Raw genomic sequence first — 17,898 nt, 5'->3', positions numbered from 1 at the left:
GAGCACACGAGAAATTAGGAAGGCGCACGTGCAAACATCTCCTCCGTTCAGTACATTCTAATATGCATCGGAAAAAAGTGTGGATCCTTTACTGGATGAAGTAGCTTTTTAGGTCACTTAAAAAACAACGATGTGAGAATGCGTAATATATGCATGTGCTGCATTGATATCTTTGTAGTACATGTGCAAACCTTGTTATCTTCTCTACAATCCGGTTTATAAAACACGCGTTAACTATAATGTCACGGATTACATTGCAGAAAATGTTCATTTGTGTACCCTAATTAAAAAAAACTTTTTAAATTAATGAAAAACCAGGAAATACATTTATAAAGAATACGATCAAAAAACATTTAACACATAACCTGAATTACTTCCCAAAGCCTCACAGTATTCGGTGGCGAGATGTTAACTACCTTGCCTGGTATACAGAAGATCGTGGGTTCGATCCCGACCCTGACGTCTGTATATTTGGAGTTTGCATATTTTCCCTGTGGTAATGTAGATTTTTCTCTGGATCCTCTGGTTTTTCCCTCCACATTTTGAACCATGCATTTAGAGCATTTGGCTGCTATACATTTCCACATGATAAGGCACTTCCTTGAACTATCATTTGTGGCCAGGTCGCTTCTGAAAAAAGAGCTACATAGTTCAGTGGGCCTTACCTGGTAAAATAGAAAATAATCTTAGTTTAGTTTACTCAAGTAATTTAATTCCACGTTAGTGGGAAGGTGTCTAAGAGGTTTGCCCACCAAGGAGATTGAGTGATGAAATCGGTGTATGTGATCGTGCTAGGTAGATTGTTACATCTCACCATCGCCGAGAAGTCGCGGTGGCTTTAGGAGGCATTCATCCAGCAGTGGATTGACCACAGCTGATGATGATGATGACATGCATGAAACCACATAAAAGTCAAGGCCACTGAGAAAGAAATATGATTTTGAACTACCAGGAAATTCAGCAAGACCAAAGCTCTCTCACTCGGCATTCTCACTGCTGTGTGACTGACTGTGGTCTCAGACAACAATACATCGTTCTTGAAAGCCGATGCAGAGCCAGTGACCTTTGGTCTCTAAATTTTAAAATCTCCACTCTCTCTGTCCCATCTACCAGAGGTCGACGTTTGATTACAGAAATGCGTGGAGTGTCGAAAATTCAGCAGCATTCAAATAAACACAGTACCGTAACCACGTCCTCTGAGAGGTCGCCTACCGAGCAGATGGAGGCGATGAACTCGGTTTTCGTGCCAGTGCTCGGTGGATTGTTACATTGCAAGGGATTGTGAGAGGCAGCTGCTGGTTGAGGGAAGCCTTCATCCAACAGTGGATTGACCGTGGCCAATTACGAATCGCATTGTTGAAATGTCTGAAAAATTGTGAGTATGACACATGCTGTGTGTGTGTGCGCGCGCGCGCGTGTGTGCGTTGTTCCACATTTCAGTTACACAGCTACTACGACCTACTGGCCTCACTCCCGCAAATGCTGTGCCTGCTCTATCTGAGCGTCCGATACCCCATTTTGTTGGTCTCAGCATGCAGGAAGCCGGTGGTAAGTGTGGCTCACAAATAACTGGAAGCATCGCTTTCTCTCTCTCCATTTCACTCCACGTTATGCAAACGACCTCCGGTTCTCTCTCGCGTGTGGCTGAGCAGATTCTAGGAAGTGCTTTACGTCAAAAACATCTGTAACATAACGTTATAATTTAATCTCTCCAGTGATGAAAAAATTCAGCATCGCAGAAATGCCACACGTTTAAAATGCAATGTCAGCCACGCTCACCATTTTTCAAGCACACGATTACAATTTTCATCTTTTTTTTCTTCCGCAAACCAATTTCCCTCCTAGTATGGCTGCCAGGAAGAGGATTATGAGTCACAGTACGTCAGATGGCTGTTCAAAAGGAAAGCTCCGAAAGTCAGGTGGTGGTGCACATTTTTAATTGCCAATTATAATTGCACAGAACAACTTTGTTCGAATGCGCCGCATTGTGTTTTCAGCAGATTACGTTCAGTTATTTCTTTTCACCGCCATTTCAACATAACGCTTACGTTTTGCCTTGTTTTTTCGCTTCTCTTATAGAAAAACAACCTCCATTGCATTTGCATCGCTCATCACTACCTATATGTCCTCTCAGACAGAAGGTAAAATGTTTTTTTTAATTGCATATTGGGAGTAATATACGTGGTACTGTATTGTATATATAAAAAAAAACACAACTGTATATTGTTTAAGGAAAAGTACTGTATGTTAATAGATGATGCGTATATTCATGCTGTTAAGTAATTTGGTTTTGTAAAATCCACACGGCACAAATACGGGGTCAAATTACTTTGTTGCAGCCTGGCACTCATAAATTGGACTAATTTTATACCCGCATTCATTTCTACCACACAATTTTCGCCATGGCAAACAGCGAATGAGTATCAACAAAATCAATAAATACTTTACTCCACAAGTTAACCTACCAACCGTGCCCTCCACAACTTGAGTGCCATTATTTGAGTGGTTGATAAAGATAAGTTCAGCTTCGTGGCTGTTTTATTATTATTATTTTATTATTACCGCAGTAATGTGGATCTTCCGCTGTAGTTTACTCCCACAAGCGCTCCCTTGGAGCACGAAGACACGAACCTATTGCAACAGAGTGGTGTTCTCAATGACCTTTGCCATCGTGTTGTCAAACAGGCTTTTGCTACCCGACCAAGATGGTCATCACAGCGCTTATCTCTGCCATCACCGTCTACCAGGTGACAATTGTTTGCAGCACCTACCTTACCCGCTGCGCCTGAATGAACGTCGTGGATTTGAGTGAAGGCATCACTGACCAGCGGCTGCATCTCTGCGTGACTCTGCATGTCTCCAGGTCGCGCTGGTGCTGGTGGTGTTGCTTGTCCCACTGTTGCAGAAGGTGCGGTCGGGCGTGTCGGTGGACATCGTGTACCTGCTGGCCGGGTTCGGCGTTATCCTCTCACAGGACAACGCGGAGGCCGTGGAAATCTTCAAGCACTTCTTATGGGTCCTGGAAGGTACAAACCGGCAACGCGAGATGCTTGAAATGCAAGAAAAATTAACTTTAGCAATTAATATGAAACTAAAACTAATCTACGTTTTCTTTGGGTCTTTCGGTACAGCCATGTAGATAGAATTCCTGCAGTCACGAAAGCTCTAAGTCAAGATTTGAATTACGTTTGTGTTACCAGGTAAGGCCCACTTCCGTATTTTTCAGAAGCGACCTGGCCACAAATGATAGTTCAACGAAGTGGCTTATCATGTGGAAATGTCCAGCAGCCAAGTGCTCTAAACGCGTGTTTTTAAATGTGGAGGGAAAGCCCGGAGGACCTGGAGAAAATTCCACGTGGCCACGTAAAGAGCAAACGCCAAATATATAGGTGTCTTTGTCGGGATTGAATCCATGACCTTCAAATCCATTGCTAGATGAAGGCCTCTCCACACTATGACGGTTATGGGGGTTGCTTGACCATAGCTTACCACACAAGTCAGTGTGGGTTGGTGAAAGGTAAAAAAAACGGTTCAGATGTCACCGCTGATGTCAGCTGTGGCTGGGAATCAAACTCAGGTCACCTGTGGTCACAGCAACCTTCATCAGTATAGTAAAATTACATCAATGAGGTGTAAAAGAAATACCACACAATTTAGATCAATAAAGCTGTTAAGATACAATCAAGAGGAGTATCAAGCCTGCTTCTTCTCCTTCTTTCGTATGGCGTTTGAAAAAAGGCAGGAGGCTACAATTGTTCTGTTGATGTACACCATTCCACGGCATCCTGGGTAGCTGAGTAGAGTAGTCCACTCGTTCCACCAGACAACGCACTTTGTATTGGAGTAGGCATCATTTGCATACGCCCGATGGTTTGAACCTCCCCGGATTAATCTTCCATGAGTGGGGGGAAATATCCACACCTTGGATTGTATATTATTGGTTCTTTCGGTAAAGTCACGTAGAAGGGAAACAATAAAATAATAAAAAACATAAAACAATACAATTATCACGACGTTTCGACTGCAACACAAGCAATCATCATCAGGTGTGAAAACCACAGCAAGAACATTTGAAAAAAGTGGCGGTTATTTTCAACGTTGGATTGTGTTGTTCTGACGCGGGTGAGAGCGGTCCACCGTGGCATCAAGACTGCGGAGACTGAAGAAGGAAAGAATAAGACCACGGGCGGTCAGGACGCGTTTTGAGCACGAGCCCCGGGCAGGATGCCGCACTTGGCGATGCTGCACACGACACCAAGTGCAGGGGGAGGGGAAAAAAACAGAAAAGCGGGTGGATAGATGCAGAGGTTAAAAAAAAAACAAATCTAGAAGACAAATTAATTGAGACTGAACGACGCAGTAACGCCGCCTCAAGGAAGAGAACCACGGCGGAAATTTGTCTGGCCCCAATTGTCGCGAAACGAGCCCACGGAAGGAGCAGACGACGATGATGAAATGCAAGCGTTGTACGACACATTTAAACGGTGTGTGTGTTTGAGCGCAGTCGCCGCCATTTATTGTTAAAGTGCGCCCAAGGTAACGTTGTTTTCTTGTCGCAGTGTGCTATGTGGTGAGTGTGGCAGCTGCTTGCTTGATCACCATCTACATGCTGCTGAGGACCTTTGCGATGCAGAGGTACAAGACCCAGTCGTGACAATGCACACACACATACACACACTGTCGTCCAACGTTGCATCTACAATCATAAAGCGGCAATATTTTTTTTTATTATCCCACGTGAGATGTTTCTTGTTTACAACTAGATGTTATACAATGTGTAATTTCGGGCTGGCTGTCGCTTTCGATAACGTGGTGATGATTAATTTAATAAGTAAATTATTATGCTCATGATGCACACATCTAATTGCGCGTCAAAGAAGTGATCATTTATCGCCTATACAAATTGTATGCAAATAATATGGCAATGTTACAGTCAGGCTAACACAGTCAACAGAGCTGTAGAAACAAGGCAAACAATTAGCGAGAAAGAGAATCCAGTCGAATCGTGGCCACAAATTATGACAATTCATCAGTTCATCATGAGGGTGAATAGATATGCATCTTAAGCTTCAAACAATATTGCTCCTGTGATTGAAAGCTCACAAAGCACATTTTCTGAATAGATCCACTGTGGTTTTCTTGTCTTAGATCATCAAATTAAATTTTGAGCAAATATGAACGGCTCTTGTCTGACAGCAGCATCACTGCTGCTATCAGACAAGCGGACCACAATGCACTTCTTCAGGAAATGTGTGGCTTTGTACACTTTCTGTTGTCTTCCTTAAAACGTATGGTCTTCCAGCCTGCACGATTATCCGTTTCTGATGGGGTTTCTCATCATTTACAGATTTTATTTGAGTTACGCACCTGCTAGCCACACTGTGGTTCGAGCTTGCGACTCACAGTACGAAGTTTGCAAACTCAACAAAACCCGGTTAAGGGTGTAACATCAGGCAATCACCCCCTAGGGGTCAATAAGTAAATACCATTTTGGGAAAAGTCAATAGTCGTCCTGGAGGAAGATTGTTCTCCAGAATGAGCACGGGGGATATCCCCACATGGCCCTGGGCCACCACAAAGATAAGCATGACTCTGGCGCTCATTTGAGCATGGAGATACAAACATCAGAATTTTAAATGAGAGTTTAGCCTTGTGGCCTGTTCATTTCCATTATTGCATGTGGTATAAAAAATTGACTCGTGGCAAGGTGTAGCACTTAACTGAATTTTTTTTTATGAAATCCATTAGCACTTAATGGGTATTAATTATAAGTGGTGCTTGGAGTCCTGGCAGTAAATGCACCAGTCAGCAGATAGCATTTTGTTTTAAAGTCACAACTCTTGTTTCTCCATCATCACACAGCCCACCATCCCTTCAGGGCCAATAGAAATGAGAGACTCACCTCTGTCATAGAAATGTGGAATTTCCACGACTATCTCTCGGAATTCTAAACAGGATATGAACGCTGCCTCAATACCGATAACTTTGACTATCATCACACAATCTACTTGTTCTCTTTCTAGACCTGTCTTGATCATTGATATGTTTTTGTCTTTGTCCTGTACAGAGAACACCTCCTGGCAATGTACAGAGGAGACACGTCTGAGATCATTCCAAAAAATCAATCATTGCCATCTTCAGGATTGTCTGTGGTAAACAAAAAAAATAATTTTAAGAATTATTTTTCGAATACTGTATTTATGCTTGATGCCCATCCCGGCAGCACTGAGATAATGTGCTAGCCAAGGCTTTTAGTTTGTATAAATATATACATTTATAATACTGCTGTCAATTGTGAACCTGTATAATATCCTTGGTTCTTTCACACCTGATGATGATTGCTTGTGTTGCAGTCGAAACGTCGTGAGAATTTTAGTGTTTTATATTTGTATTATTTCATTGTTTCCCTTCTACGTGACTTTACCGAAAGAACCAAGAATATGAATCCCTGCAGTCACGAAAGCTTTACGTTGCCTGTCGATATATACAGAAAATGTTGTGTTTAAGGAATACAAATCTGTTTTCACAAAGCCCCCACATGTAACACATTTTTCCAAAATCTTATGCACGTACAAAAATATATTCCACTTTTCAACATACCACACTAGTGAGCATGTTATGCTGAGCTTGTTGACTGGTGCTAAAGCATATGCATGACTTAAAAAATATATGGTTCTTCTAATTACTGTTCAGCTATTTGGTGAATTCTATTCGAGAGCTCATTAAAATTCCGGTCAATGCCTTGTGCAAAAAAAAAAATCTAAAACTAAGAGACTCGTACAGGCAAAGCAGAAGCAAAAAAAAACACACTATTATAAAATAAATCAATACAAAATGCTGATTGCCCCTTTAATTATTCACCAGGTGTCCTGGATGACCTACAGTGGTTTTCAAACCGCGCTCATATTCCTGGGTAAGATTTACTCATCATATAAAACATCGCTAAATACTAAAGCATTCTGAATGCATCGGTTGTAATATTTCACTGGCTCGTGCCACTTTGTTTGCGTTTTGTTTATTGCATTTTGTTTAATTATCCAGACTCATGAAATATAAATAAGGCACAGATGCCCAAAGCGCTGCATATGCATGAGGGAGCATAAACGCAAATGGAAAGAGAGTTTTCATCTTTGTCCAGGGTGCAGAAACAACTTCCTTTTTCACAATATTAAAGCCTTCAATAAGAATGAACATTGTCAGCTTCCGAATCTAATTCAAAGAATAAAATTACTGTAGATAAAAAAAACTAACCCACTTTTTTCTTTTGTCCATAACTCCATTCTGAGTTTTCTTTAGAAAAAAAAATCCCAACTGAAATTTCTTTGGCATAATGCACATCATGTTGATGGACTTTACTCGTGTGTTCATGGTTACAATTAGAGTTGCGTCACGTTATGGCAATACTATGGTATACCATATGATATAAGGTGCCGTACACTATTAATTCCACAACAATCGTATCGTCCGTTTTGCGAAATAGTGTGATGCAGTAATTATCTTTGCCCATTGCATTTTTCTTAACCATCCCCTAACAACATACTTGTGAAATAACAAACCCAATATTTAGGTTTATAAATAAATAGCTATTATTTATCGAATTTAGTCTTTGTAGCAAAATATTTTCCAGACTAATGGATGGCGTGGTGATAATACGACAATCATTCGCAGAGTTTGTGTAATAATTTAACAAAAATATGACGTAACTTAAATTGTGCGTTATAAATTATAATTATGAATACCACTTATGACAGACATACGCTGGGTGAGCTGCAGTTGGAAAACATTTAATAAATCTTTCTTCCGACGGGAAATCCAGCAAAGTTCAAAAACCAATATAATAAAAATGTGAAATACAATTTCAAAGTCACGGCAAACTGATAACCGCCATGAAATATATAACCGTATGGCATCATGTTGCGGCATATAGTATTGCGGCAGGACTGGTCGCAGTGCTCTCTTCTATCGAATGCAGGGTTCGCTATACAGGCGATCATCTATTACATCTGCTCCGTGGCGATTGCGTTCCTGCTCATCATCCCTTCCATGTACGGTCTCACGGCTGTCGCTCTCAACATCGTTCGGAACATGTGGTGAGTGTCCCCAACGGATAAACATTGTTGTTATCTCATTCTTTGGGTCTTTCGGTAAAGTCACACAGATAGGTTAAAAAAAATCCTTTAAAAAACACCACGACGACGTTTCGATCGCAACACAAGCGGTCGTCGTCAGGTGGAGAAAAAAAAAGGTTGAACCCACCTACGTGACTTTACCGAAAGACCCAAAGAATATTAATTCCTGCGGTCACGAAAGCTTTAAGTCAAGATTGTTGTTATCGTCGTTATAGCCCCCCCCCCCCTCCTTGTTCCATGCGCAACAGCGGACACGAATAACAAGAGCTTTACAAACCAGTACACGCAAAGAGATATATTGACATGGTAAAGTTGAAAGAGGGTGCAGCGCTGCAATGACTTGCTCATGCCATGGCTGGTATAAGGGCCTACATTAGAAGGAGCTTCAGAGAGGGCCTCTGGAGGGTATTTCTGGACTAATCTTTCACACTGGCCAGACATTTCTGAAGAGGTGGCCGTGCCTACACATTACCTCAATGCAAACGACCTGCTGATCAACTCTGGTTGCACCCATTTCTATTGCTGGGTGGACAGATGTGGGGGGAGGGGTGGGGGGTTAAGAAATGCGCACATTGTTTCTATCGCTGTGCTCGGAGGTCGAACCAGTGACCACTGGATAGCAAGTCCGGTGTGCCAACAATTGCATTATGGCAGCATAATTTGGATATGATGTGGCTGTTAATGACATGCTGGTGGTTTCATTTGCTCTGCCAGAGGGAATTCGAGATAATTTATATTCGTTGCCTTGCACTTCACTGTATTTCATCCATAAAATAAACGAAACGAGTTAGTCTCGAGACATTAATGAGTGATGCATAATAGGAAGGACTTGAGAAGGATTCTATATTCCAATTTAATCGGTAATAAACCACCCATAAACTCCACCTGAAGGCACTCAGGAGTACGGTTCTGCCCACTGCAGGTGACACTTCCAGGGAATTTTACAGCCACCATCTCTCGCACAGGAGGATAAATACTAAAACGTGAGCATCACTTTGCCTAAGCAAACCCGTTGTGCCATGCTCATACCGTATTATTCTTGCCGCAGGCCCTTCTGGTTGATGCTCGTGCTGGTCATCGTGGTTCAGCATCTTCTTGCCAGGCTCGTCTTCCTGAAAAAATCTGAGCACCATTCTTCTTTGGACAATCTGTACGTTTTTTCAAAAATATATTTTGCGTTACACACAATTTCATCGAGCCAATGGCCCTTTATCATTGCTCGAAATGTTATGTTTATTTTGCTTTCAGGGGCAGTTATTGACAAATGTATTTAGTTTGCTTTGTTACTTCCATAACAAAAGCAAGATGGTTTAAAGACGAGGACTACAATGCACGTCTTCAAGAACTGCTGATGGGGTTTTTAGCATAATGCACAAAAGGCTCGGTGCTCTTTAAAGTTTTTTTGTCGTGTGAAATTTAACAATTTAATTCCTGAAGAAGCTCCCAGCACGTAGAGCTGCGCGGCACAACCGCGAAAACCGACGCAGTGGCGTATTCCTACGTGCCCTGGTGATTTCATTCACGTCGCTTTATTCACTTCGCCCTGTCTGTCATTTCAGGCGACTCCTGTACATCACCACATACATGCTGTTCTGCTACAACATCTTCATTGGAGTGCTGACGGGGTTTTGGAGGCTGATCATCACTGCCATGTACAACACGGTCCACCTGTGCAGGATGGACGTGAGCCTACTCAGCCAAGGAGTGGCGCTCTATGACCCAGGCAAGCCGAGACAATTGGAAAGGGCATTGAACTTTCTTCATCAGAAGATATCGTTCGTTACGTTAGGCTGCACATAGGGACTGGGCCAGCTTGCACGTGTGCGATCGTCAGTTCTCAGAAGTGAACAGAGATGGGCCGGGTTAGTACTTGGAAGGGAGGCTGCCTGGAAATTCCTGTACCAAGTGTTGTTGGCTTGGGTTGCAAGGTGGTTCGGTACCATCAGTACAGCAATAGAGCTTGGCTCGATAGCTCACGGATTTAATGTGTATTGCAATCGGTGGGAGACATGTAGAGGTTTTGAAATTAAATGTTGATTTATCCCGAATATTTTAGCGAGGAAATGATGATGATGATGATGATGGCAGTCACATTGAATCAATGACGACCGCCGGGCGAGTTCAAATCGATAGAACTTTAGTGGGGTAGTTAACTATACACGGAGTGGAGCGTGTCACGTTCATGGAATGCATCCGAGAGGACAACCACCGAGCAGATGGAGCAACGAAATCAGTTCGTGTGCAGGTGCCAGGTGAATCCTTACATCGCAGTGTTCGTGGCAGGTGGCGGCGGCTCGGGGAAGGAATTCATCCAGCAGTGGATTGTGGGTTTACCACGGCCTACGGTGTGGATATATAATTGGTACGCCAGCTATACGACTGGGGCCGGATTAAGACTTTGTAGGCCCCTGGGCTACAGGTACTGTGAGGCCCCCGGTAATATTTTCAGAAAGAAAACAAAGTTAAAGAAAATTTTAAAAAATTATTTTTACAAGGCTAACAACAAATAAAATTCAGCATTCACAAACGAAATAACTTTTCACTTCATCTCTGGAGGCCCCCTCCAGCTGGCGGAGGCCCCTGGGCTGCAGCCCCTAAAGCCCCCCCCCCCCCCCCCCGTGCCTTAATCCGGCCCTGCTGGGCGCACGTATAAATGTACAGACGAATGAGCGATGAGTCGATGGCAGACGAGTCGAGCTCGAGAGCGCCCTGCCTCCCCGCGCAGGCTACCGCTGCTACGTGGGCTTCCTGCAGCTGGAGGCGTCGCATGCTCACCCCGTGGTGCGCGCATTCTGCAAGGCCCTGGTGAGGGCGACGAGCAACAGCAGTTGCTCCGCCAGCGTCGTTCCCACGCGCGACGTGGAGGAAGGTGAGATCTCTGTCACCAAGCATCCCCACCACCAGCCCCACCACCGATGCACCTCGGAGGCAGATCTAGAAACTTCCCCACGGGACGAGAGGCGGTTCCTCAAATTGCAGGCTTTTTAAAATAGGGCCCTACATTTATATGAGAAGAAAAATGTCAACGTAATTTCGCTTGCAGATTTCAATAACGTGCCACATTTTGGGTCTGCCACTCATCCACCTGCCACGTATGCACACAACTGGAAAATACTAATGATTGTGTATATCTCGGGAAATACTTGAAGGCGGACCTGGATCAAAATGATTACATGAAAGCCTTTGAAAAAACGGAATTGTTTGACCGTATTAGAAGTTGCATATCAGTGTGTCTCCAGGGTAATGTTGTGAATTATTGCATACCACCTGCAAAGATATGGATCAGAAACAGGGACAATAACAGCGAAGATGGAACAAAAGCTGAAAATAATCCCAAGAAGCATGGAGAGAGATACTCGCTTGGAATTACAACTGAGAGACGAGGGGGGGGGGGCGAAACATGAAGATCGGGCGACGCAAAATATAAACATAACGACTGAAGAAACATGAACAGGAGATGTCGCAAGAAGGGAGGGAGGGATGGCTGATGGATGACGACTGGCGATGGAATCGCAGACAAGAAGATAACCACCGATGAAGATGGCGGAATGAGATCAGCTCATATGCAGTGGCAAGGTGGATTGTACAACAGCCAGACCTCCAATGGTGGCAACATATTTTGGAGGACTTCATCCAGCAGTGGATATAACATAGCTGATGTGATACAAACAGCTTCCCTGTACTGCGCAGTGTTTTCCATTGAAAACGAAACACATACACCGGCACTCAAAATCGTAGAATCATTGCGTAAACATCGACAACGTCAGCATGAACAGGGCGAAACAAGCCAGGATACTGCCTGTCAGTGGGCACATGCACGGGCGCTTACATACATCAAAAAGCAAACTGATATTCTAAGTAACATATGGTCATGCTGAGAGGCAAATTGGGATTAGCTCTTCATGCATAACAAACAGTGCCCGGAAGGTATCAGGTTACATCAGAGGGGTATCATGAGATTATAATTGAAAGTCTTTTTTTGGTTGTTGTAAATATTACAAAACTTTAATCCTGTTTCCAAAAGGTATGCTTAATGCACGCGACTTTTCACTACCTGTTCCCACTTTGACATTGCTGTATGATGCTGGCCAATTGACGGTCTAGGCCTTGAGGCGTCAGCTCAACAATGGTGTCAATCGAACGGCGTGAACAATCACAACACTGACGACTGACTCAGCATGGGCAAAGTTGTCTCATAGCGGTGGACTCACGAAGAGATGTCGTCGTCATCATCAGCCATGATCGATCCACTGCTGAATGAAGGCCGCTCCCGAGTCCCTGCCATCTCTCTCACGAGCCTACGTAATAATCCACCGGGCACCAGAACACAAGTGGATCTCATCACTCCGTCTTCTTGATGGATGTTCAAACACAACATTGCGTTGCGAAATTAACTTTCACCACGTACTGATGTTCTCACCATGTAGCGTGTGTACTATGCAAAGACGTAATGATGTACCTGAGCCAAAATTCATTTCGGCATTTTGAGCGTCACATTATTTCACGCCACTGAATTAATAATTTCACGTATTGAACGTTCGGCTTAGAAATAATACATCTGTCTCAGGAAAATTACTCAGTCTGTAACTGTGAAGAGGAGTGAATGCCTGATATCGGTGCAATTTTTACTAATTATTTTGTTGGCAGCAAAATTAAACATTATTTGAGCCACAGATTACGGTGGCTATGCACGCTCGTAATTGTGTGCCGTGGAAGCAAAGGTTTGTGGATCACAGAAATGTCGTGAAACTACCCTTCCACTGAGCGTCAAGGTCACCACTACACTAAACTATTTATTATTTTATCAGGTAAGGCCCACTGAGCTCTCTAGATCCTATTCAGAAGCGACCTGGCCACAAATGATAGCTCAACGGAGTGACTTATCAGATGGAAATGTAGAGCAGCCAAATAATCTAAACGCACGTTTCTATACGTTTCGGGAAAAACTTGGAGGGTACAGAGAAAAATCCACGCGACCACGGGGAGAACACGCAAACGCCAAATATACAGGCATCAGGGTTGGGATCAAACCCACGAACTCCTGTAGGCCAGGCGAGGTAGTTAACATCTCCTAGCCACCGTGGCGCCCTTACCATTCCCTCGCTTGCCAGGAGATGGCAGTATGGCTAGTGGGTTCATTTCAATCTCTTTCCATCTGTACAGGGAGTGTTGCCTCACCCTACACCCTCCCCCATTCCCCCCACCTCGCACGCTTGGGTTTTCTCAGATTACTTCAGTTTTTCCCACATGTGTAAGCACTGAAACCATCTTCACACATGAGGACTGCAGAGCTTGGAAAATTGTTGGCACCGGATAATCAACGCCTGGCTGCCTTCCCGCTTGTCTGTGGTTCCTCATACCTACAAGTCGGTTTTTTATCTTTGAGAACAAACTAAATAATAGTAATCTCAACAACAGTGACGTCACGTATCATCAAAGTTGAATCACCTGAGGGCACTTTTGGCAGGAAATAGCACTAAAGCAATGGCAAAGAAATAACGTAAATTTTCGGAACAACGTTTTTTTTGGGATCATCCGAAATGTCACATTTAGGCCAGGCATTCTGCTTTCTTTTCCTTTGAAATATGAAATCCAAAATATTCAATCCAGGAACACATCCCTGCAGTAGCGAACGCCTCGTCAGCCAAATCCATGCGCTGACGGTGTGGCGGGGGTGGTGGTTGTGGCGGTGGTTATCTGTCGGCACCAGCAGGTGTGCAGCTGGTGCAGCGCAGGGCTCAGGGCGTGCGGCTGCTCCGCGCCCACCAGAGCCGCGGCCGCTGGCTCGTGGCCTACACCCTCCTGCGCAACCCGTGCCTGCTGCCCCGCAAGAGGACGTCGCCACCCGCCCAGGGGGCCCACAGCACGACCACGAACGGAGGAGGCCTCACGGCCGGCGGCGAAACAGAGAAGATGTGACCGCCGAGGTCGGCGATGACGCGGGACCCGATTGAGTGTTTATACCGTCAGTAATATTGCTATTGGCACCGTTCTTATAGCGCGACACGGTGGTGTTGTCACCATTCGTACAGCGCTAGGCTATCATGGACACGTTGGTATATGTACTATTCGTGTAGCGCAAGGCTATCACGGATACATTGGTATTTGCACCATTCTTATAGCACAAAGGCTAACACAGAGGCGCTATGTTTCACAGGCGTTCAGTCGACAGTAGTTTCTCAGGAGGGCGTGATACCTGCTATGCGGCTTTACCCAATTCGGCAATTGGCGAGTCATTTCAAATTTGGACCGTGACGCTGGCACACGTGACCCACTACTATATAGAATAACGTTACATCATGGGACCTCCTTTGCCAGTGTCAAAGTATAAGAATAGGTTTTCCCCTTTTTTCTGGCAACAAAAGGAGGTTATAAACTTGATTTGAAGCTTTCGTGACTGCAGGAATTACTCTTTGGTTCTTTCGGTAAAGTCACGTAGGAAGAAAACAAATTAAATAAAAGGGTACGACGTTTCGATTGCAATGCAAACAACCGTCATCAGGTAGAACTAAATTTGAGAGAGAGACAAAACACAGACACGGAGACACACAGACAGACACACACACAGAGAGAGACAACACAGAGACACATAGAGAGAGACACACAACATAGACACACTGTGTGTTTATGTTGTGTGACATTGGCAAAGGAGGTCCCATGATGTAGCTGCTCTCCCCGAGCTCTCATTACTCTGATAGTGCTTTGTCTTTGTGCTGTTCGCCTTTTGGCGTCCTCCGGTCTAACACCGTTTGAGACAAGGCTCTAAAAAAAGCTGTCTCTGGTGTGGACCAATCAGTTTCAAAGACAATGCATCATATACTGTCAGAGCATGTTTGTTGTTTGTATTTTAACCACAAGTATATGTGGTTAATGCAGACATGATTCCTTGCAAAAGATTTAAGTTTGGTGTTTTAACATCTTAACACCTGTTTTGTTGCCAGAAAAAAAAGGTGGAAAACGTATTCTTATAGAATAACATTACAGGAGCTCTAGCGTCCATTGCTAGTCGAGATTGCGTGCATTCATGGTTAATACACCAGTAGTATTAACCAGGGCGGCCATGGGCTCGAACCGCAAACCTCTGCAACAAAGCGGCAATAGCGCTCCCGCTCGTGGACACCAACCGTTAAATCATACAACATCGCTCGCCAATGTTTGAGTGTTAGAAGCGGGAGATTTGTAATTTTCAGTGGGCTGTCTGGACAGAACTGCACACCTTGCATGCCTTCTGACGAGATATAAGGCGAGTTACAGGGTATATAGAATTAGCGTTGTCGAAATTGCGTTACGTTACACGGCGTCGTAAACTGTAAATACATTTTAAGTTGAAGCCACTCTCCCCCCATCACCCCCCTCCCCCCTTAACCCCCCTATCACCCCCTCCCCCCTTAACCAGTTTGAATGGACCATAATCGTGAAATATGGTCAAAAAACCTCCATGACCAGCATGGAGAGGTCCCTATCCAGCAATGAATTGTTCCATTAGAATCAGAATGCACGTATAGAAGCTTTAGACACAGCAGGTCAATAGACAATGGAGTGACAGATTTGGTGCAGGTACAATTAAACCATATACAAGGTGAATCTATAGCATAGATTTTACATGAAAGCATGTGTACAAAACAACGGTAATGTGAACCATTGCAACGCCACATGCCTGGATTTTTGTAACTCTTATCAAATATTCACTGCATTCGTGATTAACACTGCATGAGTTGAAAACAAATATGTGAAAACGCTACTAACGCTCCTCAACATATCGGCGTATTAATTGCTTTCCTTGCTATATAAACCGGCGTCGATGACGTGTGCATGGCGAGTCTGTTTGATTTGTATCTGTGTACAAATGCCAACACCGCTCTCTCCCCCTTAAGGTTTCATTGCTAATGCAAGTCTTCTGATTATTGGGCGTAGGTCTGTGTAGGTAAATGTTGTAAGTCGCATCCATCAGTCTTCTCTTAGTAGACTGAATCATCACCGTGCTCGACATATTACAATGGCGAGATCATTCCCGAAGAGATGTTGACGGTTTTGGCTGCTGGCGCTGACGACAATGGAGGTGCCGGATAAGTTCGTGGTGTTAACAACAACAACAACACATTAAGTTCGTTCAGTTAAAGTTAATTTACGTTATGAAAAAAATTGTGAGAATAACGACGGGGAGGTAGGAGTTGCAGCCGAATGTCGTGAAAATTATGAAACTAAACGAATTGAAAGACAATGTTTATTTTAGCAGGTGGGGCCCATTGAGGTGTATAGCACTTTTTCAGAAGGGACCTGGTCACAAATGATAGCTTAACGAAGTGGCTTATCGTGTGAAAATTTAGAGCAGCCAAATACTCTAAACGCGTGATGTTGGATTATAAATGGAGGGAAAACCTGCAGGACTCGGAGAAAAATCCACGCGACCACGGGGAGAGAGACATGCAAACTCCAAATATACAGGCGTCAGGGTCGGGATCGGGATCGAACCTACGCACTCCTGCTCACCAGTCAAGGTAGTTAACGTCTCACCACCATGCACGGACAATGTACAAACGTTGAGCAATGACGACTACCAAAACACGCGCAAGAGAAGATAGACGTTTAAAAAACACGTGGAACCGCTAGTGCCTGGGCGCCTCTCGTTCACAAAGAGGGGCGGTGGGCCGCGCCTTTCCTGACAAAGTGCCGCGCTAATCAGTGTGTCCGACAGCAATCGAAGAAAGGCTGGAAACCTAAAGCGGAAATTTGCTGAGGTCGTAGTGAAGTGGGTACTGGGTGTGTGGCCGGGTGTTTTTTTCTGGCTGCTCTCATCCATCACCAGAGCTCATGCAATGATTGAACCAGCAGAGTGTGTTTGTGTGTGTGTGTGCGTCTAGCATTTGCAGAGATGATTGCTAATCGTTCACAACAGCACCATTGCACAATGTAGCTCCCTGAAGAATTATTTTTTTTAAATCTAAACCAAGTGCAGAAAATGTTACATCGAATAGTTGCCATTTGCCAGAGTTTTAATTTGTATGTGCCAAAATAACAAAAGACAAACAGATAAAGCTACTCTCTTCTAGATTTGAAGCTTTCGTGACTGCAAGGATTCATACTCTTTGGTTTTTTCGGTAAAGTCAGGTAGGTAAAATAAAAATAAAATAGATGAAAATAACTAAATTAAATCACGACGTTTCGGAGGCAACACAAGCTTCCGTCTTCAGGTGGAACAGTCACAGCAGAATAGCTGTACCAAGTGGGGAGCTCTGAGACAACCGAGATTATATAGAGGTTAAGGGGGGGGGGGGAGCCAGAAAGGGACGTGGGTGGGGGGGAGGGCTGAGTTGAGCCGTCTTTTGTTATGCTGCAGGGGGTTCGGGGTTGTCTCAGAGCTCTCCACTTGATACAGCTATTCTGCTGTGACTGTTCCACCTGAAGACGGAAGCTTGTGTTGCCTCCGAAACGTCGTGATTTAATTTAGTTATTTTCATTTATTTTATTTTTATTTTACCTACGTGACTTTACCGAAAAAAAACAAAGAGTATGAAAGCTACTCTCCTTTCACTGTAGTTAGCGAGCACCTATTCAGGCCAGTACGGCACACGAGGGGTTGGGTGGCCAGCACCACGCCCGGCTGCCTTTGTCTACCCCAGCGCTGTTTACACACCAGACCAGCTACTCATTTAAGGCTGAGTCGACCTACGGGAGGCCCAGGATCTGTTGCAGATATTCATCACCAACGTTGACTGTGAACAGCAATTGAACTTGGTTTCGCCAGGTTCATAGCGCAGTGCGCTAACCA

At 44.2% G+C, this 17,898-nt stretch overlaps 1 protein-coding gene across 5 annotated transcripts in view; it reads left to right on the top strand.

Moving 5' to 3' along the window:
- LOC116939196 (receptor for retinol uptake stra6-like) overlaps positions 1 to 15,940 on the top strand; it is a 30,910-nt gene extending 14,970 nt beyond the window's left edge. For 4 of the 5 annotated variants that reach the window (XM_032947332.2, XM_032947323.2, XM_076066516.1 and 1 more), the window contains 13 exons: positions 1,441 to 1,548; positions 1,846 to 1,919; positions 2,080 to 2,141; positions 2,686 to 2,747; positions 2,864 to 3,026; positions 4,560 to 4,635; positions 6,068 to 6,152; positions 6,865 to 6,913; positions 7,973 to 8,090; positions 9,178 to 9,279; positions 9,689 to 9,852; positions 10,855 to 10,998; positions 13,840 to 15,940. In XM_032947332.2, coding sequence (XP_032803223.1) covers positions 1,441 to 1,548; positions 1,846 to 1,919; positions 2,080 to 2,141; positions 2,686 to 2,747; positions 2,864 to 3,026; positions 4,560 to 4,635; positions 6,068 to 6,152; positions 6,865 to 6,913; positions 7,973 to 8,090; positions 9,178 to 9,279; positions 9,689 to 9,852; positions 10,855 to 10,998; positions 13,840 to 14,048 — 1,416 coding nt within the window. In that variant the 3' untranslated portion in view covers positions 14,049 to 15,940. The remainder of the gene's footprint in view (positions 1 to 1,440; positions 1,549 to 1,845; positions 1,920 to 2,079; positions 2,142 to 2,685; positions 2,748 to 2,863; positions 3,027 to 4,559; positions 4,636 to 6,067; positions 6,153 to 6,864; positions 6,914 to 7,972; positions 8,091 to 9,177; positions 9,280 to 9,688; positions 9,853 to 10,854; positions 10,999 to 13,839) is intronic. The other variant, XM_032947341.2, reaches the window with a different exon arrangement.
- Positions 15,941 to 17,898: the final 1,958 nt, after the last annotated feature.

The sequence above is a fragment of the Petromyzon marinus genome, chromosome 1 (assembly GCF_048934315.1).
Source record: "Petromyzon marinus isolate PM22_M1 ecotype Great Lakes invasive population chromosome 1, UKy_Petmar_22M1.pri1.0, whole genome shotgun sequence".
Taxonomy (NCBI): Eukaryota; Metazoa; Chordata; class Hyperoartia; order Petromyzontiformes; family Petromyzontidae; genus Petromyzon; species Petromyzon marinus.
The sequence above is the reverse complement of the archived record's forward strand: the minus strand, read 5'-3'. Positions and strand labels throughout refer to the sequence as shown.